This window comes from Temnothorax longispinosus, chromosome 2, assembly GCF_030848805.1.
Source record: "Temnothorax longispinosus isolate EJ_2023e chromosome 2, Tlon_JGU_v1, whole genome shotgun sequence".
Lineage (NCBI taxonomy): Eukaryota > Metazoa > Arthropoda > Insecta > Hymenoptera > Formicidae > Temnothorax > Temnothorax longispinosus.
In genome coordinates, this window is record NC_092359.1 from 23,320,354 (window position 1) to 23,347,460 (window position 27,107).

Sequence of the window (27,107 nt, forward strand, 5' to 3'; positions counted from 1 at the left end):
GAGATAAATAATTTTACTTATTAGAAACGCGAAAGTCTCAGCTTTTAAGATCAGTTCGCTACGATTTTTCTATGCAAAAATAACAAAAATTATATTATGATTTAGATAAAAAATTTTAGATAAAACTTACGTTAACCTACGTAATTATTGAATCATAAGCAAAATAATGGTACACGAATAAGTTACGAATCGTCGGATCAAGAAAGATTGAAGAAAGGCGCGATTAATTATTCTTTAAAATAAATAAAAAACTAATACACATTTTATAAATATTTAAAAGTAATTCTCTTTAATGTTGACGCTCTATTGACGACAAAAATTATATCGAAAAATGTAAAAATTTCTCACAAATCGAATATGTTGTAATAGACCATGCAAATTAATTTATAATGTAAATAATATTTTACAGATATTTTTTTATATGAAACGTTGAAGTGGAGACGTGCTTGATGAAACCAAATATCTTCTGATAGGCTTTATAAACGGGAGTGCCGTACAGTATCGCGCGAAAGATTTTTATTGATAATTAGTTTGTGCGCGAATTGTAGTCTATTATCCGCGAGTGTCTTGTGCAACGAGAGAAGGAGGAGGAGGAGGAGATTTGACAACCCAAACGTCCTGAGAGGAGGAGGAGGTCTGGGAGAGACATCAGGCCCCGGCGGAGCAACCTTGGGGTGAGTATCGTTTCTTATCTGCAAAATTAATAATATAGTTCTTTCTCATTTATTTGGGCCGTTTTATCTTGATAAATTAGAAATAATTAGAGAAAGAAAAATTATCTAAAATTTAAAAAAAATATATTCTTGTAAAAATCTTTTTTAAAAATAGATAATTGTATTAATAAATACCTAATTGAAAGACGAATTAGACGCGTATAAAAATTATTATATTTTTTGAAGTATTGATCATTTTGAGCACCTTTTTAATTTGAATATTTGTATGTTACAGTATCATCGTAGCTATGTGGCTGAAAAACTCCGCCCGTTGCGCATCGGATCGGTGAGTCAGAAATTTTTTTTATGTGATTTATGAGAACTCAGAATTATTATCGCGATCTTTATGCGGATGATGCTTGATTAAATATACATTAACTCGATTGTATTTCGAATAGCTTTTCCACATCTCTAGAAATAATTGAGACTTTATTATAATGTGATTTACAATACCAACAACAATCAATGACTTAATGATAATTTAAATACAAATACAAAACGCAACTATTGTACTTAAATGAATCATGTCGCTCAATTCTTATTTACTCTGCAAGAAATGGTCGAATTAAATACATTATTCCAGCAATTTTTTGCAGACCAAGTACAATATTTGCTTTTTTCTTTCAGTCTATACTGCCGATTTATAAAAGGTTCTTTGCTTAAGGCATTTATTCGGTGGTATTACTAAATTTTGGTGGATTATTAAAAGTCTCACGTTTACTTCAATAATCTAACTAGTCGCCATTTTGCTTTTGGTTAATAATCTTATCTAAAATTCTACCTACATACGTATCGGTAAGTGTCGAATTGTTGAATACAAAAAACGATTCGCATTCGATTCGATATTTAAAGTAAATCATGACATTGTCGCAGACAACGAGCTATCTCGTGCCGATGATAAATTATTTGCAGGCAGTGTTTCATTTTTACTGTCTTTTCCAATCGATAACCTTCACATCGATTTACTACGTAAAGGGGCGAGGTAATGACTCCTTTATTTACATCGGTTTTTACATTGCGCTAATATGCTAAGTTTGCATTTGAATTTTATCGCGTTGAAAGATTTTAATGATCATTTTTAATGTTGCTCAAAATGATTTGTGCAGTTTTGATGGTATGATTCGTCTCGGAAGTACATGTACGTATAATTCTCTGGAAATCTATTTTTTTTTCGACATTAAATCGTTAATAAAAAGTGTCAGCAGATTCTATAAGATACGTAAAAAGGTTTTATCTTTATGCGTTTGAAAGTCTCGAGGAATAAAGTTTGTAAAACTTTATACATAAGACGTCCAATACGTATAATTAAAGCGATATAGCTTATTATAATTTCACTTGCTTAGTTCGGCACAATTTAAGTTTTTTTGCATTAGTCTCTTGCAGATGTAATGCAAATATATTTAGAAATATATTTCAAAAAGTAAGTATGCCTTCGTTTACTTTTTTATCGTGTTTATTTTGCAACTAAACAAGTAAAATTATAATAAAGTTATATCGCGTTAATTATACGTAGAGAACATCTCATGTATAAAGTCTTACAAACTATTCTCCGATAAAACTTTTTTATGTGAAGGAAGGTATACTTATTTTTCGAAATATATTTATATATTACATCTGCAAGAGACTAATGCAAAAAACTTAAATTGTGCCGATAAATCTTTTTACATCAGAGCGATGCGCAATATTTCTAATTATAAATTCGAAATATTGAATATATTTCAAAAAATAAGTATACCTTTGCTCACGTCAAAGAAATATCGTTAATCCCCCACAAAAGTACTTGGAATAAACTTAAGTTTTCTTCTAAATGTACAGCTTTTTCGACAATATTTGCAATTTTTTTATTTTTTGTTATTTGCATTTATCGATAAATAGTATGACTATTCTTGATACATTCAAAGAGTAGCATGTGCTATCTTTTGTTCCATATATATATATATGTATATATGGTTTAATCGCTCATATACGTTTATAAGTACGTATAGATTCTTAATCAAGTAGACATTCCAATTACTTTTTTTACATATACAAATAGGAGGTTCTTTTGCTAACCTCTAATGGAATCTTGAAAGAAGAGGAATAAAGCTTTTGAAACGAATGCTTTAGAGAATCTCATATTGCCGTTTGAGGCAAATAATAATCCATCGGGCTACATATTAATTTAAGCGAATGAAATTGGTGGATTCTATTGTTTTAGAATACGCGAATAATAATTGTTTTATGTATGTGAGCACACAGTTAGCAACAATAGCATCAATTTTTTGTTTTAACGTGGCTATTCATTAAAAAATGTTCCTTGATATAAATTCTTGAAAAACTTACTTACTATTTATCTCATGGTCTAGCGATATACGCAATTTTATCTCACTAACTATATTTTACGGCACGAATCAAAATTATCGTAAATAGAATTTTTTAGAATCTCAATTCCCATAACATTACAAAATAAATATGTTGTTAAAATTAAAATTGTATATAATATTAACAAAATTTTAAAGGTTTAACGTTTTGAAATGTAAAGTAAATATATTTAAATGTAAATGTAACATGAAACATAGAAACATGACACTTGAATGATGAAAAAATGAAAGAAAATTTAAGGAAGATTTTTGGTCAGAGATCTAAGAGAGAGAAATTAAAATATTACAAATATAAAGAGAGATAAAATCTAATCTACATCTTTAAAACAATGAATTTTAGCAATTGGATAAGTTGTATATATAAAGTGTTACTTCATATATAAATCTTTATACATCAGAGCGGTGCGCAATATTTTCTAATTATAAATTGAAAGTATAATTTTTTCACACATTAAAGTCTTGCGAGAAATCGGATTCTCTTTATAAGAACAGTGCATATGAAACGGCGTTATCGGTCTCATTAGCGTTTCCACTCTCAATCATCTTGATATCTTCTTTCGCTAAATAGAAAATTCTACATATCAGTGGAAAAAAATTTCTTTTTACGTATAAAAAAAATTCTATTCCACCAACACGTAACGCGCCAAATTAATGTATATGCATCGATTCCATGTTTCTTGTTTCAAAGCAGAAATGCCACTTCAGTTTCTTGATTATTTCAGTGAATTCTTCGATAATATAGTGTGGCTTTATGTAAGTCTTCTAGTCGCTTCTGTATTTAAAAATTTCTCATTTCTGTATAATTATTATTTTCACAATAATCCAAATAAAAGTTTACACGTATTTTACAATAAATGTAATATGGATACAAAAAATCAGTACATATTATTAATTCAGATTTGTCGTAGTTAACTTTACAAGGCCGTTTTTACATTATTCTATCTGCATTATGCTAAATAAAAATAATGCGATTAATTAATTTCTCTTACTATGCCATCGTTGAAACAAAAGTTTCTTAAAAAATATCACAAATAACTTATTTCTAATAACGATTCGAGATTTCAGAAAGAAATGAGAAATTATTGAATAAAATGCATTTCTTAAATGCAAGAAGAACGTCGCTATTATATCTTTTATCTGTTATTATTTATATTGTATAAAACTCTGCGATATTAAAAGAGTGAGCTCGGATATCTATATTTATTGTGCATTCCTAGGCTTTCTTTATGAAATGTAACAATGACGTGAATATATATATTTAAGACGTTACACATTGATCTTCGTATCAATGAGCTCTTGAGTTTGAGCAAACAATTGCAATTTAAACGTATATCCTTCTTTCTCACAAAATACATATTTATTCGACACGTAGTGTTATGTCCTAAGTGTATCGCACATCTTGGAGTAATCTTGACAAATTATAAAGTTAATTTCTGAGTGAAAAGGAATACTTTAGTTTGGATTCTCTGTTTTCAATATCCGGATTCAATATGCATTTATATATCCGGAAAAAACTATAAAGGAAACTACACAAAGTGACATGCTCAAGATTATAGCGCGAACACTCACGCTTGAATAATTAATCGTGGAAAACTGGGTTGGATGCGGGCGCGAATGACGTTAACACTCGCAGAGTGCTTCGCCGTGATTAAATATCTACATGTATATCGTCGAGAGCGGCGCGATTAGTATCCTCGTTGGTGCCGTAATTAATTTCCGTAATCGATCTCGTCGCGACGAGAGCTAATCGCGGTGTGTCGACACACGCTTCGTGTACGCTCGCCTCGGAGCAATGGAATTCGCGTTTGCCTGCTGTCGCACTCATGGTGAGTTCAAACTTTCTTACGCGAATCGAAGTAATGACGGCGACGACAGTGATGTACAGTGATGAACATTTTAATTTGACGACGTGCTCGTTAATCAGCGTTTTATCACGGTTCCATATCTCGGACGAGATCTGGCAGGCTTTTAAAGTGCGCGAATTCAAAGCGATTCTGTCGATCGTGTCGATGATAATAGCTTGTTCTTCCGTCTGTCGTTACGTCGTCGCGATTGTCCTCCTCCTCGGTGCGCGAAACTCGCCCTCGTGCCAGCGAGGATGCGACGTGGTCTCGCAGATATCGGTGCATAGACGACGGATATTGTGCCCGATAGTTTTGGAGCATCGGATGCCGGCTTGCCGCCACGCTGTACTAACTGGCGTCGTCCGGAGATCCGAAATCCTCCGTCTGCGTGGCGGCATCTTTAACTGGAAATTACCATCGACATTTATTATAAAATTAAAAATAAACTGGAATATGTTAGGTGAAGAGTTCGCGTGATAATTGTGAAAATCGATTCAATTTTAAGATGAAAGCTTTTTCCATTTTTCTTTAACTTAAGAATAATTGATGCATATGCACATTTTCGTTAATGGAAAGCTGTTTGCAAATTAATTAAAGATATTAAATTTTAATACCGCGGTGTTGTGTGTTGACAGATTCTACATAACGTATAGAACAACATAGATAGCAGTGAATAATAGAGTAAAAGCATATATTTATGCGGTGTATGTACCTCACGTGGATGCTACGTCACCATGTGTTACATGCCCGGTTTCCCAAGGGAGCGGTGGTGGCGTATTCGCTAATGATAACGAGGAACAACGCGCCATTGAGCATCGTTCCATTGAGCAACGCTCCAAACCTGAAATAAAAACTCGAACGATAAATAAAAGTCTCCCTTACTGATTACGATAATATTCGCTATTAACGGGATTATATTATATAACGTATAATAATTACTACGCGCAGCGTAAACTACTGTTTTGGACAATAAATTCGAAGCGAATGTGCGAGCTAATTCGTTTCGGCTTTGTTTCAATCGGATCGATAATTAAATATCGCGACTAAATACCTTAATGCGATATTTGGGGGGCGATCATTGCTATATGATAGAACTACAAAAGAATACTATTTATTTTCAAGTGAAGATATCGCGTTTATTCTTTTTATTTTGTGTAGATTAAAAATAAGCTTATTAGAAAAAGAATAATATGATTTTCTCAATGTAATGCACTACTCTCTTTTTTTCTTCTGTGCAGCTGAAAATTAATAATACTGTTTTATTTGATATTACAAAACAAAAAATTGTGACAAAAATTGATTTATAAAATGTTCCTCTATTAATTTTTGCTCTAAGATGTTAATACGTATATTACTCGATATTAGCATATTAATTTTAATACACTCTCTAAATCTGAATCAGTGAATAGTCACTGATTCAGATTTAGAGAGCATACAATGTAATAAAATTACTTTGGTAATAAAAAGAAATTTAACAACTTTGTCTTTCCAGCTTTTACTTCAGTTCAAAACTGTGAAAGTTAAGAACTTTATCTAATAAGTAATAAAAAAACTAATAGTAATAAGAATCAAATTATACTAGATACCTATTATACCTATTATGCTTAAATGTTTCGCAATAGTACCAAATACGAATGCCAAATACGTTATAGAGTAATCAATAACAGCAGTCATAAGTACGATACGATATGTGATTTTAAACATGATTACAACGCAGTTCGCATTTATACGTATATGATGACGCTGATTATCCTAGCGATCATATTAAATCTTCGTTTATGGATGTCACATAGAGCGCGAGAATCCAGTTAATGTTGATAATGGATGCCGTCAAAAGGCTGATTCCCCTCGGTTTAATTAGCACAAAACACTGATTATGTTAATCCCCTCGCTGCCGGTAGATCATCAATATGAAGGCAACCAGATGAACTTTGTCGTAATTAACATGATAGGTATTATAGGTTCAAAGAGTGTGGGAAAAGCCATTGTTAAAGGGATTATTTTTTATTTAATAGATCTAATCTTTTTTATTAAAAAAAGATTGCGTAAATAAATTACAAAAATATTTTAAATTTTTTGTTAAGAAAGTGTTTTTAAATTTAAATACACATTTCTATTGCTGATTTTGATTTATATTACTACGCAATGCCCGTACGTATGAAATTTATTGCGTAGAAATTTTTCGAATTGACTGACTTCTTTTTTAACGCGATATGATATTCGTTTAATTTACCTGATAGGTCGATGCCTGCGATGCTGCAAACATCTAAGCCACCGGTACTAGTGGCGCAGCAGTGTTGTTTCGTTCCTAACGGCTTAGACCTGCACAGAATCTGCATATAAAAAGGAAATTAAAGTTATCCGAATTATCAATCATGACATGCATCGATGGTTGAATAATGCTTGTCAGTTTGCGAACGATAATACATCAATCGCCTCAAGTAGGAATAGATTTTATAAGCTTTATTGATTACCTGTGTGGTAAGGTTGAAATATTTCCCGTGAGAATGGATAATAAATAGTCAAGATATCTTAAAGCTTCTTCTTGGAAATCGAACAGCACCACGATGTACTCATACATGCATTTCATTTATCAGATTAACGTAAAATAGTTTCTAATTGTATAAGCAATATACATTGCTGCGCTTTCATAAACTTTGCGGTACGATGTTCGGAATAGAATGCTTGAAATGCAACGTTGGTCCTCAAGGAATACAGCTGAATATGCAAATGTACATTTAGCAAACTATTTCCTACATATATAGTATTGTACCATGAGTTAAAACAATATATCAATCGTTTAGGATGTTGGAATTTATCTGTTTCATAGCAGTATATTATTAAAGTGTTACTTCTCTCTCTTTCTCTCATTCATATTAAAAATAACTTTTCTATAATAGTCTTATTTTTTTATAATAATTTTTCTGAAAACTAGAATCTCTCTCTCTCTCTTCTCTTTTTAAAGAAAACAATAAAATTTATATAATAATTATTGAAAATTATCTTTACATTTTATAAAGTGATGTAAATTCTGTTTCGTTTATACTATTTAACTTATGTATATTTTTTACATTATAAGTCCATTATACGCAAAGCATGTTTTATGTTATTCCAAATATAATCGAAAAAAAATATAAATTAAACAGTACTTGCGATTCGTACATCTCTACATAAATTATTTTATATAAATTTCATAGGCAATATCTAAGCCAGTAAAAACTAGGATTTAACCGCAATATCCGACAAATTCCCAAGGTACTTACTTTATTAAGAGCATACTCGAATCTATGTAAAGCGATTTTCGTAAACTGGTCGATCGCTTTACCAAAACGTTAACACGTACAGGATATTGCAACTTACTATCATAAAATAGATGCCATAAATAATGAAATTATATTTTATATATAAAAGATTAGGAAGTATTTGTATAATTCTTTAATTCTTTTTATGTTCTTGATTATTCTTTAATAGTCACTCGCATATATCCGTTAATAATAATAAATTCTTTGTCGAGTGTAAACTCGATTTGTCTTAATTAAAGCTTTAAGCTAAAGTATTTTTGTGATTTTTTTTAAATATCAGACATTAATTATTTGTAACAAAACCTGATATTAAAACCGAAAAAATAACATATAAAGATTAATTAGTATCTGCAAACAATTCTAGTACTGAAACTTAAATGTGCACTTAATTGCCATCTTGCAATTTCGTAATTTTACTATTCACAAAATAATTCGCCAATTAATCAATTTTTTTGCAAACACAATGAGCAAATCTTTGATCCACGTGATACACACTCTAAGCGTAGTGATCTTTATACTTCAAACAAACAAACTTATTTGTTGTTTGCCAATCGAAAACCTGCGTAAGCCAATTGTAAAGAAACATCAAACGTGCTGTACGAGTATATTTTACTGTACTTGCATGTAGTTCTCGCATCCGGTGAACGTAGAGAGGAGGCCGCGGTGCACTTCGCGCGGCGATTAAAGATTTACTGCACGCCGACAAGCTTTTCGGAATTCATGACCTGTAAAGTCGAAGCGCCAAGATCTATGTGGCCGCGGCCGTGTGCTACGCGACGTACCGCCGTTTTCCCTCGTTCCTGCTGAATCCGAAAAGAGAATTCAGCGAAGAAGAAAGGACCGACCGCTGAATCTGTCGCGGAAAGTATCAGACGCGCTGCGTAACGCGTTTTGCACCGGATAAATCTTGTTTTCCCGGCAGGTGCTGTCGCGTTCCATCGTGTTTTCCTGGGAAGATCGCGTTAAGTCGTTCGTCTTCATTCATTCGCCGGCGACGTGAACCGCCATCCTCTTCGAGAAATTTACTGATTCTGTTGTAACACCGAGTGCACGATTGATTTCGCGGAATAAAAGAAGTCAAGCATAAAATCGGAAGACGGAAAATGCGGAACTGTGATGTAACGAAAAGATAAAACGAATGGAAGAAAAGGAATCGAGTAAATGAAAGAATGCGTTCGCTTTACGAACTTATTGAATCTTTCTAATCGTATACATTTTCCATTTACCGTACCCACTTTTCTTCTGTAGCTCATATTCCGCATATCGCTATCTTATTTTTTGATTCATATTTTGCTACATCCAAATTTACTTGAGTTATAACACGAAATGCTGCATTTTTAGATGTAAAACTTTTTATCAATTATAAATTGTTAATTATAAATCACAATTATTATAATAAATTATTATTAATCATAAATTATATAATTATTATACTAATACGCATTCTGATGCGTGAAAAAGGTTTTTACCTTATAAGTCTTGAGATTTCTTTTATGAAACAGAAAGCACGAGCTTTTATTCCACTTTTGTTCGGTTGGAGGGAAAAAATTATTTGTGAGTTGGGAAGTGCTGCACTAGGTTCAACTTTAATGGACGTTTGAAAACACGCATCCACGAATTTCCACTCTGATATAACAAGGTTTACGCGAAGTGTTTACCTTGTTCGTGTAAAATAGCGTTGGCTACGTTGTAATAGTCTAATGTAATTCACAAAACCTAGATCTAGTCTTTGGGTTAGGTCGAAGAAGCAGAAGCTAAATAAATTCGATTATTCTGAAATAATGAAACAAAAGCATAAAACTCGCTTTTTATTTGTATTAGAAAATAAAAATTTTAATTACACTAGGATACAATTCTCTCTCGATTTGAAATTTTACGTCAAAAGACAAATGAAATTTTATAATTGCATTTTATTTTTTATAACTCATTTTTTTATTGCTTTGTTCGTATTTCTTTTTCAATATTGTATTTTACTTATCATCGTGATAAACAAAGGGCTCGTTAACATTAATTAATTCGAAATGTAAACATTTATACCTTACCTTAGTGTAAAGAAGCTCTCTCGAAATTCGGCGGAAATGATTGTTGAGCAGCCAATAAAGGAAAGGATTCCAGAAGCTGTTGGAGAGAGCCAGCCACGTAGCTAGGAAGTCAAGAAACGGTGGTGGCTTGCTTCCGGTGCAGGCTGCAACAACTTCCTGAATCGTCCATGGCGTGACCATGACGATGAAACCTAAACTCATTGCAGCCATTGTCCGCGAGGCCGAGGTCGACAATCGTCTCTCGTGAGCGACAAGCTGAAATATGTAAGACGTTTTCTCTGTAGTGTTTTCACTTCGTTTAGAAGTTTAGATGACATTTGAGCGAACCTACGAACTCAAGTTCAATACACTGTGAATATTTACATACATTTACACATCATGTATGTATATTTACAAACACATGTTTTTGTAAGCAAGGAACATTTCAAGAAAAAGTGGAAGCAAGGTACCACCTAATTCAAGAATATCTTTTAAATGCTTTATGCAATCTTGCCTGTAAAAAAGATATTTCTCATTCGCAGAATTGGAAGGCGGCGTAATATTTTAGTTTAATAAAATAAATCTTAATTGGATATTTTATGATACTACTAGCTTAAAATCCACTTTTATAATTTGTGTCAAAATTCAGGATAGAATTCTACATACATATTTGATATATATAAAAAAAAAAACAGAATAATTAGAAGTAAATATACACGTAGAATAGAATATATATTAAAATGAGAAGCATATAAATCGAAATACGGTGAATTATAGATCGTTTAAAAGGGGTTTAAGTATGACGACACATCTCGTCATACTTAAAAATATCAAGATCAAATAAAATATAACGGAGGAATTTATTTTTAACAGGATACCGACATTTAATTCTTCATTAAGTATTCTTCTCAGAAGGTGGAACTCATCTCCTTAATAACTCTTTCGACTGATGAATTTTTGAATAGAAAGTTGAGCTTAACGTCGCGTATACCGGCTTGATTACTGTCGAGTTTCAGACTTTGGCGCTCATATTTAATTACAGCGATCATACCGCGAATGATATTTGAGTGAAAGATTAAACAAGAGTATTTTTTTTTCTTATTAGAGGCCCGAGAAATGTCATAGAAAACTTAACTTTTAAATTCTACTTCCTATCTTTAAGTATCATTATGACCTTGCAAATAACGTTCTTAAAGTTCAAATTTTATTCCATAAAGAAGTTTTAAGTACACGGTACGGTAGACGTCTTTTACGATCACTATCGACATCCCAAATCTATAACGCCCTATCTTTCGATACTCGCTAACGCAATTGTTCGGAAGAGTAACGGCCGCATATTATCGATATTTCCTTAAAAGCCCGCTGATCCGTCTCGAGAACTTTTGTGTTTCAATTACTTTTACAGTTCTCTAGATGATTACATTTCACAGTCGAGTCAGATTACATTTTTTTTTTTTTTTTTCAATAAAACGTTGTGTTAATTAACACCATTCTAATAAGAAATGAAAGCACGTTTCCGTTCATTGTAAAGCAAAGTGACATTCTCTGGGGGAAATAAAAGGAGAAAATTAAGATATCTTTGAAGGATGAGGGAGCGACATTTACAATTGAACAACTACATCTACAATAATAAAATAAGATTTTTGTAACTCAAAGAAAACGTGTGACGCTTCGTTGAGCGGTAAATCTCTCACGCCGCAGTCTCGGGGCTATATAATCTCGAAAGCAGACGTAATGTCAGAAAAGATCCGTACGAATGGCTCTTAACGCGCGAAAGGCTTGCCGACGCGTCTCAGTCTCGACTCGTCCTTTAGGCCGGCTTGACACGGTTACGAAAGTCACTAAGCGCTAAGCTCGTCAGCATCAAAGCCTCTCGTCGTGCGGCAGTAAAAGGATTACGAATCTGCTCGTTTAGCTGGATTCGCGTCCACTCCCTTTTGCCTCTTCTTTTTCCCTCCGTTCTCTTTCGCATCCCCTTCTACGCGGCATCTTCTATATGTAAGCTCTCTTCAAAAGTCTCGGGATTACAACGGTAATGGACGAGTATGAACCCGGTAAATGTAGAATTTCTCAAACGTCCGACGAAACCGATCAAAAAGATACGCTTGTTGAAATGGTTTCGTACTGAATGAATAAAATATTACTACTGAATGTGTAAATTACTTTGACATAAAGAAAGAAATATTATAAGAATCACATCCCTTGAGTAATATTCCCTAAGGCTAAAGGCACTTTGTCTTATTCGTTAATAGTTTATCATTTTCTTTTTATCTGAAAGTTGGAATAGATTAAAGCAGAGGATCGTGAGACATACTCGGGAAAGGCGGGGAAGAAGAAGACAAAAATCTAGACGGAAATGCCGTTCGAGCCATTAGCATATCATGCCGGCGGCACGGTGCTGGCAGCGGAAAGGCAAAGCGCGAGACAAACTATTCGGTCGAAGTATTAGCATTCCGGTTCGATTTATCGTCCTAACTTCAGCGGGCAGGAAATCCCGGTACTCTCTTTAACGTGGCATGTATCTCGTACATGTGCCGTACCGCGACTATTCTTGCTGAGCTTATAACTCGTTAAACTTTCACTGTTACCACCGCTCTGTTATAATGCAATAGAACTTTCGCCCCAATGGAATAAGAATCTTTACCTCGAGCTATCAAAACTCGCAATGACTATTCAGCACGAATTGTGCAAATGAATGCAACTCTGGTAATGTAACTCTCCCTTTCTCATCACGGTATATACATACATACATATTTTAAGGACATTTTCGAGCTTCTCTTCTCACGGATTTTATGATACAATTTACGTAAAATAACTTTTAGAAGAATTCAAAAGTCTTGTCTATGCTGATGCTAAATATTTACTCCAGAGATTCTTATCTTTGAAATAAAACTATAAAAAAAGCATATCCTTTGATAATGTTACGCGTAAAGCATGGACCTTCAAAAATAGATTTTGTAGAATTTGATTTTAAGCCAACTTAAACGGACTATAGTTTATCTGCTACGAATAGGATTTATAAGGCTACGAAACACAATGTGCATTGCAGAGATCATGATAATACTATCATCATATTTCACATCAAATGCATTTTATCAAATTTGTCACCTATTTTATCGATCTATATTTCTCAACGTTATGCATTTCGAGTTTATGAGTTTCCGCAAATATGGAAATTATCATTGTTATATAGTTTCAGTAGAAAATTGAAAAACTTTTGTTTTTTTTTTAATTAGCATAATGTGTAAAGTACAAAATATGTTAATTTGCATCCCAAAATCTCACGCTTTAATTTCCTTTTTATATATCGATGATATAATGAATGAGAAATTGCAAGGTTTATGCTATATATGTCAATTTACATTGTTGTAGAAAGCTAAAGAAAGCTAAAGATTTATGATTTTAAGTAAACAACCATAACAAAATAAATAAGCTTTTAATGCAGTTTATAATCCCAAGAATAATCGCATTATCACAGGAGATGGCGCAACATAGTGTGGAGTGTTAAATTTATATATCTCTCCACATGCCATTCGCAGAATGCGCGCATTTACAACAATGCAGACATTGTTTCCATCGTAATTATGCAAGGTGTTACCATTTTGGGGCAATCCGCGTGATATGTGGATGTGCATTAAAGAGATTATCTACGTATCAAAACGCTCGCATATTATCTATTCTTCTTAGATAAAATCATTTAAAAAATTGTTTTTTAAACATTTTATAATTGTATTAAGCCCTCTTTATTTTCCGAATATTATATATCGTACATATAAATATAAATAATAAAATTAACGTTCCTGAATTCTTACGTGAATTATAGGTCGTGGAGTAAGATTTATGCATGAGGTAAAAAATGTAGTATTATTTAATAAGAGAGAGAATCAGTATTATGTACTTAGTCCACTTTTGAAACAATCATTATCTAATGAAACATAAACTCGAATAAGAATGGTACTTACATGTAAAATGATTTTACGTTTATTACACCGATATTTACGAACGTTCCAATTAAAATCTAATTATCAAACGTATTATTATTTAGTTACTACGTATAGTTGGTGCATCATATAGAATTTTCGGACGTTAAATCAGGAACGGCAGCATAGGAAATAATTACGCTTGATAATTAAATACACGTTAATGAGGGTCGTATGTTTAATGAGTAACGTTCGATCTCTCCTTTAATGTGAAATAATATTTCTACAACAGGTTACATATTGTTGATACATGAGCATTTAATGTTACGCGAGTACTTTAAAGGTAACAAACTTTACAAATATTATACAGCTTGCCGCTTTTTGAAATTTTCTTTCCTTTCTACAGTGCGCCGTTATAGTAGGAATTTTTCCCGTTCGTGAAAATATTTTTGGTAAAGATAGAATTTTGATTAAATAATTTTGGCGGTAATGGTAACAATTTTATTAAACACATTTCTGTTTTTTCTTCAGGTGTCATTAATTTTAAACAAAATGTAAAGATATATTTTGAATCTCTTCGTGGACAATTTACCTCTTTAAGTTTATTTACGCGATATCACTATCATGGAATATTTTCCGATGCCGGAAATGAGTGTTTCCGTTGAGGTTCTTTCTACAAAGTTTCGAATATATATATTCGCGCCGGCGAGACTTACGAGGCACTTTCAGGTAAATTGCGCTTAAATTACAAGTAAACGATGTGGATCAGGGTGCGAGTGGGTGGAACTAATAAAGGACTCCAGCACACTTGTTCCTTTTTTTGTCGTTGCTGTATTGCGATGGAAGTAAGCTGACGGTAGCTTGTGGGTGCGCCGTTCTTATCGCCCTACTAGAGTCTCGGTGGTTACGCACGAACTCTCACCGTCGCGCGTCGTGAGGGTTTTTCTTCCTAAACGCGCGAGAAAAAATAAATAAAATCTCATAAACGCCGGCCGCTCCGAAAAACATTATTGCTGTTGGTGCACGCCGCCTCTCGGAAAAAGGATTTTAAGTGGAAAATGCTTTTCCATCGCGAAAACAGGTACCGGCACCTTGACACAAAGATTATAACATCTCCCGCAGGCGCAATCTCCTTGCAAAAATCTATCTTGTCCACACTGCAGGAAACACGTACCATAATGTGTGAGAGGGACTTTTGGTACTTTCCATTTACTTTCTGTAAAACTAGAAATCGCATTATATTCTGTCGCTGAAATGCTCTGCTGCTAGAAACATCTAATTTGCTAAGTAATTTTTGAAAAAATTAAATAATATTTTTTAAAATTGCGTATGTAATTCACGCAAATAAATATTGAAGGCACATAAGCATTAAAAATTTAGAGTAGATTAAAACTAATTAATTAGTTCTGATATATTTTCAAGAAGAAATTCAGCTTGCATACAAAAAACAACGTAATACATTTAATCGAATTATACGTGCATTTGAGATTGCTGTATTATGTGAAAGGATTTTCTTTTGGTACATTAAAATATATCACAATACGTCTCGCATCGATAATATATACTTATATTCGTGGAGTCTCCCCTAGGAAATTCCTTAAGTGATTCTTTTCTACCACTCTACCGCTTATATAAATTATGCATTTGCTTAGAATGTATATAGCATATCTATTCTATAAAGCGTGAGAAGGAAAGAATTTTTTAATTCATTTTTTTTATTAATAGATAAACAAACAGTTATCAGCAATTTCAAGTATCTGCATTTTAACAAAGATTGATTGAAAGATGTTCTAACTAGATAATTTAGGAACATTAAAAACTATTTAATGATTCCAACAACTTATTTACATTCTTCGATTTAGAAATTATATCCTTGATTAATCCGCTTTCATGGAATATGATATGTATAAGAAAACGAGGAAAGTGCATGTAGGACATATCTTATTTAAAATATCATATACCGTGGTAAAAAGCGGATAAAGTGAAACTAATAAAAGTGAAGCATTAATGAACGGGGTATCGATGTAGACGAAGAGAAAGGGCAAAGACGGAAAATCATCGGGATGATCTTCGACGCGGAAATCCACGAATTCAATCTGGAGTCTCGAACCCATTCGATTCCTCATCTGACTCGTTCCACCTCGTTATCTCGCGATAAGTAGGAGCACGATGAGGTACGAGAAGAATAAGTAAAATAGGATGAAGAAATTGAAGACGGTTTTAGAACCCTTCGAATGCTCGGTGACCGTATGATATCCTTGTGAATTTCAAGTGACCTGTTAGATTCGACATCGTGGCCTGGACGTTATCCAACGTCGAGTTTTAATTCCTCGCGTGCTTTTTTATTCAGATCAAAGATCGATTACTGATAATTATCCTTTAAATCTGTAGCTTTACTTAAATGCCAAACTTTTATTTTGAAGGAGCACTAACTTTCTTATATATAAACTTGTTAGAACAGTTTCTAAATTGCGGATAAATCAAAATATCTGCGAAATTATTCTATCATATTGAAAACTAATTTATCAATTTTCATCGTCGGACAGGGTGATGCATGTTACTTTAATGGTTTCCTTTAACGCTCAGTCAAACAGTAATTTCTCCAAATGTGTGCCTTTTTATTACGGCAAAATGGCTATTGAAACTATTGGACTGTCGCTTTTGATATACAGTCCTCGACTTTGCACTCAGCTATAGTGCCCCGCGATGATTCGATTTTGATTGAAGTAAGTGGTCACTTTTCTTGTTGCAGAGCTTAGAAAAGTGCAGGAAAAATTTATAGAATAATAGTAATTTTCTGCAATTTTTTCTGTGATTATACATATATCCCCTACAGAAATTTAATACTGTAAGTGTTAAAAGCGCACTGTTTTTAATACTTTTAATACTCAAAATAAGTAATTAATCACTAGGCAAATAATCACTTGCAGTATTAAATTTCTGTAGGGGATGATTTTATATATAATATATAACATATATATAAAATATACATATGTATAATACATGCATATATATATAAATCTTTCCTATTTTTCGTTTCTCTGTTCTTTCCGAAAGTCTTACTAGAAAAGAAGTTTAAGATTCACCTTCCCAATAAGTAGATTAGTTTGTTTCCCCTAACTGTAGTTATTTTCTTCCGGCTTTAGACCGCAACCTATCATCGGTGAAATTTTGTTCTTTCGTAGCCTGTGCATCCCGAGGGAACAGCGGCAGGTTGGTTTGAGAATTGGACGATATCGTCTAGGACAATAACGTCTATAGGATATAAGAACTCCGCATGTAAGAAAGTCGTAACGGTACAAGGAATTATTGGAGAATGTTATCGCTATGAAAGTAAAAATTGGTATATAGCAAACTCAAGACATGCAATAATTTCATTATAATATAGAACATGTAAAGTAAAGAACATAATAAGCGACGTAAGTAATTTCACTCGTCAGAGCGGCTCTTGCAGGTTTTTTAAACTCAGATACCTGTGCCAAATGTTAGAAAAATTCATGTGGTATTACCAGTTCATATATTAGTATATATGTTATTTATCTTGACATGATAAAATCATTATTATACTCATTAAAGTCAGCTAATCTGCTGATTAATTACATGCATTTGTCTCGGTGCTTGTTGACGAACTCAGGTATAACGGCCTTCGCGCGTTTTTATCCCTCTCGAATAAGTGGGGTATTGTTCTCCTTTTCTTTCTTTCGTGCAGAAAATCTCTCACACGTCGACGGAGAATACCTTTAGAAGACATTCCCGGATCCATTGACCTACATCGAGATCACGTATCGTAAAATACGAAGACAGATGATATAGGCGCGGCTGATGAATGGCGAGTTTACTTACAAATAAGTCGACTCTCACATTTTCCATTAAGTACAACGATCATTGGACAGTAACTTTTTTTCGAAAAAAATAATGGATTATGATTTCTTTATATGCTTTGTCAACTGATCGAAATAATACGAAATACAGAAAAAATGAATATAATAAACCGATGCGATCTGACGATGCGGCGGTATAAAGAGCTTAATTCTAAAAGTTTAAACAGTACTAAAAAGTTGTTGCCACGAGAGAAGTGGGTCGCAGGGATGTTTCGCGTAAAATAAAGCAAAATGTAGTACAGAACGAGTTCTATTTCATCTTAATGAAGATTTACTCGCGTTGGCAAATATGAAATTTAAGTATGAAAGAATTAATATTCGAGTTACTGTTTTAAAGTTATAAATAAAAAAGGCTAATTTTTTCATAAAAATTAAGAAGCTTTCTCTCTATTCTAAAATTGATGTTCCATAATAATTTAAAACCTTATCACTGGCGAAATAATTTATTTGATTAATTATTAAGCTTTACCAGAGTAGTATATTAACTTATTTTAAATTATTAGCTATATCGCAAAAAGATTTTTATTAATTGCATTAACTGCATGAAAAAAAGATGGTGATATGTGTGCAGTTATTCTATACCAAGATTTTCTATTTTTAATATCTATTATGTTCACGTTTGTTGTCGCCGTAAAATACATACAAAATACTACAAATATATAAAAATATCGTTAACTTTTACTATATCATAACAAAAGCAGCGAACTCTTTTTGACATTATTGCGGTAGCGGTGACAATAAAAGCTAGAAATATAATAGAACAAAGAAAAAAGTGGACTTGCGCTGCTTGATATACAACGTGCGGTGCATGAGAGACATGTCTGGTGTAATATTTCTTTACCTTGTACATTTCTTTCTCTCTTTATACTTTGCAATCCGTGCGACGCAAGATGCAGCAGTTCCAGCGTTCTCCTAAATTGCACCAGGAAGTCTGAATGACCAATAGTTTTCGACCCTAACAATCGCAATAATTTGTTTGAAGGACGCATTGCAGAGCATTTGTCCCGGTACGTCTAACCGGTAATTTCGGAACATTAATATCGCGCGTCGGAGTAATCGATTCGGCGCTGATTCATTAATATCGTAAACTCGCACGCTGTCGACAACGGTCGACGGACGTTGACCATGACATAAAGCATGAACGCCGCCCACGGAAGTGGTTTCTGACCGTCGAGACTTCGTCGTTGGGGGCCGGGGAGAGAAAGATTCCCACCCCGCCCTCGGCCTGTAATTCCCCGTTCTGCCATCATGCTCGCGCACTTAACCCATTTTGTCTCGAGATCCTGCCTACCCGGAAAATGCGAGCCGGCAGCGGGAACGAGGGGAGCGTAACGATCCGCGGATTCCCGACCGATTACGGGCCATTTTACGATGGAGTACGGAAACGGACACACACTTTAATGCGCGCGCGGAGGGACGATTGGAATGATCTTTCGGTCGAGAGACGCGATGTTTCAGTCTCGTGGTATTCCTTGTTGGATGTGCGTTTAAAGTTTAAACTGGTCCGAACCACGGCTCGCATTCCTTACTTATAATGACGCGTCGCACGGGCCAGGAATTTATTGATGTGCAGCTAATGCGCCATTAGCCCGCGTATGAAGGAAATTGTCTAACGGAAGAAATGGGTAGAATATCTTGGCGACGGCACAGTAGAAATAGTACACGGTGCGACCGCTTCAGGGATCGTCACTTGAACTGGGTTAATGATCGCAGCGAGATAATTTATAATGATTAAGCCGTCACACGTTCATGTGCTAGAAGGTAATTTTTCAATGCTTCAACGGCAGTAGATTAGGTAAAGCAATAATTCCTAATATCGTTTTTTTTTAGTTTGCATTAAAATGTTAAAATCGCTAAAGGACGTGACCCGAATTGCACGAAAATACCTGAGTGATTCAGCACTACCGCTTTTTATTCATACGACAGGTCGTTTGATGAATTAGAATCGATTTTTCATAGAACGAATCTCCGTTCGGAAGCAATTATTTGTAATCTTTTAATATTGCACGTAGGATTATATTGCTATTGTTATAATATGATAGCGATAATATAAAATTTTAGTTAAGAATAAAAATAAATGATAGATTCTGCGTTCCTATTTCTTCAAGACTCTAAGGCCGGTATTCATAGTCAGATCTTATATTTAAGATTGTCTTAAGTGTATCTTTAGATGCTGTATGATTCGTTTATTGGCTACGGAGTATCTAAAGATGAACTTAAGACGATTTTATATATAAGATCTGACTATGAATACCGACCTAATTAAAGATTTACTACTTATTCTCGATTAAACATAAAGTATATTAGCCCTTGAGATTTTATCATTAAACGCGTTGTTTGTCAGGAAGAAACGGCAAAAGTTTCTTTAGGAACATTTTCCAGGTTCTGATTGACTTAATCGGCGCGCCTTTAATTTTCTCCATTTACTCAGGTCTTAAACGCTCGACTTCTCAGCAGAGCTCTAGAGAATCGGTGAGGCGACTTACGATGTCGAAACTGGAATCTAAAGTCTGAGTATAGATGGAATTAAAGTAGGATTATTGGACTTGAGTTAGTTAGTTTAGTAGAGGTATCGAAGGCTTCTTATATACTGACGCAAAATAAAAATTGCCTCGATTTAGGAAATCGAAAAATATTTCTCTTGTTTTCGATGATTTCTATATAAAAGAATAGATAAAAATATATATACATAAATAAAGATTATTACATGTGTATATATGTGTGTGTATATGTAAATATTTTAAACTAAGAGAAAATATTGTAATGATATAAAAATGTAATCAGATAAATTTATTCTTAAAGTAAGTTTTGCAAACTTAAAACTCTTCTTTTCGTGGCTTTAAAGATATAAGTAACAGATTTTAAACTTTGTTCTGACATAAAAAAGACATTAGAGGAAATAATTTCGCTACATAGAGAAGATCTTAATTTTTTTCTCATTGGTGTGAGATCACTAAAACAATACGAACGGTAGAACACGGCGCGGAAAAAAGAAGTGAAATAAGCAAGTGCACCCAGTGGGAACAAGGTCGGAACTCTGGCCTCTTCGCAGGATGGTTCTGGCTAATGTCAAGATAAATGCGATTTCCTGGGATGGGAAACGCGGAGCAGGGGTGACGCGGGGGTGCAAGAAGAAAAATATTGTTTGCCGCGAAAACTGGGGCGCACATCCTGAAGAAGGGCGTTGGTAGTGGTTTGACCACGAAAGCGTCACGTGGGGGTTGAGGTGGAAAAAGCCAAAAGCACGTCTGCTCTCGTGCCGGAGTAGCTTGCCAAAATTTCCAAGGCGTAAGGTTCGTTTTTAGAGCGGAATTAAGGGAAGGAAGCTTTTAGAATAGGGTTACTTAAATCGGGTCACAAGAATCCTTGCATCAATGGGAAAATGTGGCGAGGTTAGTAACATACGATCCGTCTCTATGTATTTTTAACAGCACATGTTATTATTTATTCACGAAGATATTTCGAGATGTTTTATTTTTCCCATCGGGAATATTACCTCGCATTTTCTTATCTGTTGTTTCTGGTACAAAAGTACTATGAAATATTTAATAAAGATCTTAAAGGAATTCTTGTGAGCGAACGTATCTTCCATTAGTGCAATTTCCTTTAAAATCCGTGCTAGATAATTCTAGCAAAGAAAATTGATATTTTCCAGAGTGCTTCACGTTTGTTTACGCGAAATTAAAAGTTGAAAGTATGAAACATTTATTATTGCAATCTTCAAACTTTTAATGTCTTTAATAGCTATTAAACTTTTTCGCCGCAGTAGCTATACTAAATGCAAATTTAAAGAAGTGTATATGCAAGCAGCCTCTGATTGTTATCACTTCGCGATGCTCGTCGCCCACGCCGGACAATTATTCTCGAAATATTCACGATCGCTCGTTTATTGAGCACCATTCTCCCCTTGAATACACGACAATTCTCTGAATTCCATTTATTCAGTAACCTCGCCAGCTCGTGTTTGCATTCTACTAGGTATTGTTGAGCTTTCGCGACTATTTTCCGGGATTGGTAGATCGACGGATAGAGCCAGTGTTGCCGTCGCGATCGCTCAATGTCTAGCGCATAGCTTTAGGCCAACGAGAACGACCTCAGGAGCTCGTTATCGTGGATGAATTCAATGCATCGCAGACGACAGCGAGCGACAGCGAATTCAAGCGACGCTGGCTTAGCCGCGTCCGGACCATCCATCTTGCTTCGGACGGTTGTCCTCCCGGTAATGCCCAAGATACCGATCCAAAGAGGCATCAATGCGGCTTCTATCAGCGGAAGTTACGCGTCTTTCCGCGGATATCGGTTGGTTTACAGTCGTTTCTCCTACTAACTATCCTATCATTGCAGATCAGACACATCGATCCGTTGCGTATTTGAATCTTTGGATAAGGCCAAAAGCAAACAAATTAGAATAAACATTTAATATGATCACGACAAGTTACCATAACACTAGAAGTGCTGCCTAGTAAAAATAAAGCAATACGTTTCTGCAGGATGTGTATCATGCATTCTGATAATTAAATGGGTAGATAGAAGACCTTATTACCTTAAAGAATTTTGTAGATAATATTTTCAAGTTTATAAAGTTATGTTATTTCTTTGTGTAAAAAATGTTTCTCATATAGATACACTTGGGTAATAATAGATGTTAATAATATTCTATGTACGTAATCGATAATGTTTTTAATTACGATATGTAGAGCGTCTGTTAAAAATATTATTTTGCAATTAATACATCTCGTTTTTATTTTGAAATAAATAATTCATTGCGTGCAACAAGCTATTAATATTAGCTAGATAACTTAAAATATCTGATTATTATTAGTATTATAATTGCTTTTATTGGTCTGTAAATTTTATTTGAACCGGCCGTATTCCGCCTAAATCTGCAACAATAGGATTTTCGCACTATGACCTTGCGATATTTTCCCGCCTTTGGCGAGAGTTCCCTGGTAGGTCTCTGTGACCTCGAAACGAATCTATTTGGCATCTCCACTTTAAGAGATATATCGGTGACAGGATTAGTCGATTTTTCCTCATGCCAACTGTCCTCGAATTTGTGTGCATTTATTGCAAGATGCCTTCCATGTGAATCTTCCGTGTTTCAACAAATTTCAACAGATTTAGAAACTAGTTTACGAGTTGCTGCTCTTTCGCGAGAATGCACTTGGGAACCTTACGTAAACTCTTGCATAAAGTTCTTCGGTATATCTACTACAAGCTTTATAATTTCATTGCGTAATTTACTGGAGAACATGAACTTGACGTGAGCAGCGAGTCGCGTAAAACATAAAGTTTCAAACGTGCCTGCTAAAGATGATCCTATATTATCTGCTTTACAACTTTACACACACATATGCATATGCACACACGCATGCATTGATATAAACACGAATTTAATTTTAAACCTAATGTAATTTTATTATACATTGCTACTTAATACAAAATTGTTACTTAAAGAAAGAAAAGTACAGATTGCATTCGTGTGATATTCTTTTATCTGTGACAAACGTAAAGGGTAAGCGATATTTAATTTGCAGAATGTCAGTTTTGCGATTCATGCTGCGCAACGCACTTTGTGCACCGAATCAGTTGTCGATGTAATGTTTTTCTTTTACATTTGACGGGATTGTTTTGTTAATTATCTCCAAACAAATTGCTCGTCGATTTGAATTTTATTCACAAAGGGAATAAACTTTGACTTACCCTTTCTATATGGCCGCCATTAACGACCTCCGGCGTGTTAACACAGACCACTCTTTTCAAACGTAGTTTGTTAACGTGGAAGGCCGAGCCGTAGCAGTACATCAGCACCATCGTCGTCGGGAAATAAAAAGAGCAACACGCCAGGATCCTGAAAAAGGAGATACGATAAAGAGCATTTTCCGGTTCAGAAAAGCAGTAATTAGCGCGTCATACACGAATGGAAATATAAAGTGACGCGGCGAAGATGATATCACGTAAACGCAATAAAATTATATTCGTACAAGCAGATTGCGCGGAATCTGATGATACATGCGCGAAGTTTATTAATGTCTATAACACGATAAAAACAGTTTCACGACCAGCATCCGCGCGTTTCAACTTTCTTTATTATAAATTAACTTAATTAATATGCTTTGTATTGAACTTTGTGAGGGTCGACTCTATCTCGTGTGCATTTAAATTACCTTAAACTTTATTTTATTCGATTTCTCTCCATAGCAACGTTTACAAAAGCCGTGATATAAATGGATAATTCTGTTTGAACAAATGTGACGAGATAGTTTCTAAACTACCGACCCGATAAAAACATTACGATAGTTCGAAGAGACGGTCTTTCGTAGTTAGCACCGGTTTAGATCAGACTTTAAGCGTACCGGAAGGGAACATTAACGCAGATATATCGCTATCTTTCACAGTTGATCGCCTCAGTTGTTCCCCCAAGGCGATCGACCGCGCGACATCGTTTTCGACATTAAAATTGTAATTGTCCACAATTGGTCACCGGCATGGTGAACAAATGCGGCGGCGGGCAAGATCGTGAAATGTCGGGCTTATCACCGGCGTTCACTATGGCGATACCTAAGGGACGCTCTAGCGAAGAAGGGGTCGCAGGCAAGGAGGCCAGACCCGTTGAAGTAGTAACCGCCTCTGGGGAGTACTAGAACCCCGAAAATTGCCACGCTCGCTATCCAAGTGGTCGACATCACTGCCACGCAGCCCTGCCGCATGTAATACTGTGTCAACATAGACAGAAAACGATCACTCTTTCTCATCTATACGCCGAGCGTTTTATAGATATGGTGTACGTGTGCATGCATATGTGTATTTTGCCTCTGTATTTCTGTCGGCCAATACCGGGGCTTGTTTGCACACATTCCACATTTCGTAGCGTGGTTTATTCAAACGATTATCATGCACTGTTTTTTTTGTCGGAAATCTCATGGGGGTATTGCAAATCTGCAATTGAACATATGTTTGGACAAAATATCTAATATTAATATGTAGTGAACAGAAGTACTGCAATGTATTTTATCGAACAATAAATACATGTAATATTTAAAACACTGATCAAAGAATATGTATGCAAATAGCCTGGAATTGAATATAAATGTACTACATTATAAATATTGAAGTAAAACATGAAGAGAAAGCGTTACAGTTCGCCGTTTCTCGAGAATGTGTGTATCTTAAATTATAAATGCATATTCAAACTTTGCATATTTCATAACACTGTCTAATATTGCATTTATTAAAAGAAGTGAAAAAAATGCATAAGAGATATATATGGTTATTTTTAAGAGTATAAATAAAATTATAAGCATTAAATTTGTACGGTATTTCTGATCAGTATTTAAAAATTCCACAAATGTTAATTTATCTTTTAAAAACATCGATTACGATAAAAAACGATCGATTATATTTTTAAGTGCATTGCATCTTTAGTGAAGTCATTGAACCTTTAACTGATTAAATCTTTAAACAAATAAAGTAAGTTTCACGGACGAGTTTTATCGATGGCACACTTTTACGGCACAAACCCGGTGTGTTAAGTATCCTCGAGATTAACCTCGTTCTGATCCCGAGAAAACGATCAATGGAATGACACTCGACCTTACTGTTCCCCGAGTAGTAAAGATCGACGCTTGTGCGACATATTTTTTCCTTATTATAGATGTGATTCGTTAACTCCAAAAAAAAAATTAAAAAATACAAAAATATATATTAAAACGCTTGATCATAAATATTTAAAATAAACTACTTTTCTTATGCGTTTTCTCGTTCTTTCCTCATTTGATAAATACAAAGATAGCGCCATGAAATACGCAAATTTAATGTACAAATACACTTAATTTAAGACATTGAGAACAGGCAAACTTTATGGTTTGCTCTTAGAGTTTCCCGTTCTTCATGTTTAACTTCAGCTATTTACTATTCATCAGCACGTAAAAGTTTTCATGTATTCTCATATATGTCGCGCGAGAACAAGTAAATTTTTATCTCTAAAACCAATTAAATATTTACCACTTAAATTATGTATGAATTATACGGTGATATGTATTATATTAATATCACGATACCACGAAGAGAAACTTACAATGGATTGCAGTTACATGAAAGTCACAGCTATAATTATAAATGATTCTTAAAAAAAAAATACATGAATATGGAACCGTGCATAATATGAACGCCATCTTATAGACTTTACAAGATGCATAGAAGTTACGAGATGCATTCTGAGTTGAGAATACCTGAAAATACTATCGAAGATATTATCGACGTAAATGGTGTAAGGGCTGATATTCGCCGCGCATTGTGAACATCAGAAACAAAGGACTAAAGACCAAGTTGCTGCGAACTTTGAACTAAATACGGGCTGTATACGACTGAATATTGCATCAAATATGAGTAAAGCTGATGTAACACGGACCTGTATCTGCGAACTAATATAATACGATAAGAGCAAATGTGAAATCGAAATCGAGAAGCAACAGCCTCTATCGATCGAACGTAAAAAGAGACGGAGCCGAGGTCTATACTAGAATTCGATGAGCGGCCAAACGCTCGATAGGCAGAAAATTACGGAATGAATAGAAGGCACGACTCAACGATTCGTTGGACGTTTTTCTTTTACCTCTTTTTTTATACATTGTGCTCTCTTTCTCATTATAGCAATTGTGCAAATAGCAATTCTATTATTCTATTCTCCACTGTGCTATCGTATTCGATGGTCCATTGTGAAGAAAAAGAATCGAATTAAGATATAATATTATTATTGATTATTTATGATAAAAATGCATTGCTCTTGCACGCATATAAATTGATGAATATAAATTGTAGACAAAATAATACAGTAGCAACATATTCACAGATATATTGGCTGTAAATATATAAATCTTTAAATCTTTAGTTGATAAATCTTCGAATATTTTATATATAATAATTGTGTGTGAGACTTAAAAGAATGATATAACTTTTTAATTTAATAATCGTGTAAAGTAATAGACAGAAGTATTTATAAATAAAATTTATAATCGAATAGATTACCACGATATTGAGATAAAATATAAGTGACGAACGAATTAC

The 27,107-nt window shown here is 34.2% G+C and overlaps 1 protein-coding gene across 6 annotated transcripts in view; it reads right to left on the reverse strand.

Moving 5' to 3' along the window:
- Positions 1-1,123: 1,123 nt before the first annotated feature.
- Positions 1,124-27,107, reverse strand: part of LOC139808120 (trace amine-associated receptor 9) — a 63,010-nt gene continuing 37,026 nt past the window's right edge. For all 6 annotated transcript variants that reach the window (XM_071769779.1, XM_071769778.1, XM_071769777.1 and 3 more), the window contains 6 exons: positions 24,603-24,757; positions 23,745-23,892; positions 10,262-10,516; positions 7,151-7,250; positions 5,630-5,758; positions 1,124-5,321 (listed from right to left, as the gene is read on the reverse strand). In XM_071769779.1, the coding sequence (XP_071625880.1) occupies positions 5,631-5,758; positions 7,151-7,250; positions 10,262-10,516; positions 23,745-23,892; positions 24,603-24,757 (786 nt within the window). In that variant the 3' untranslated portion in view covers positions 1,124-5,321; position 5,630. The remainder of the gene's footprint in view (positions 5,322-5,629; positions 5,759-7,150; positions 7,251-10,261; positions 10,517-23,744; positions 23,893-24,602; positions 24,758-27,107) is intronic.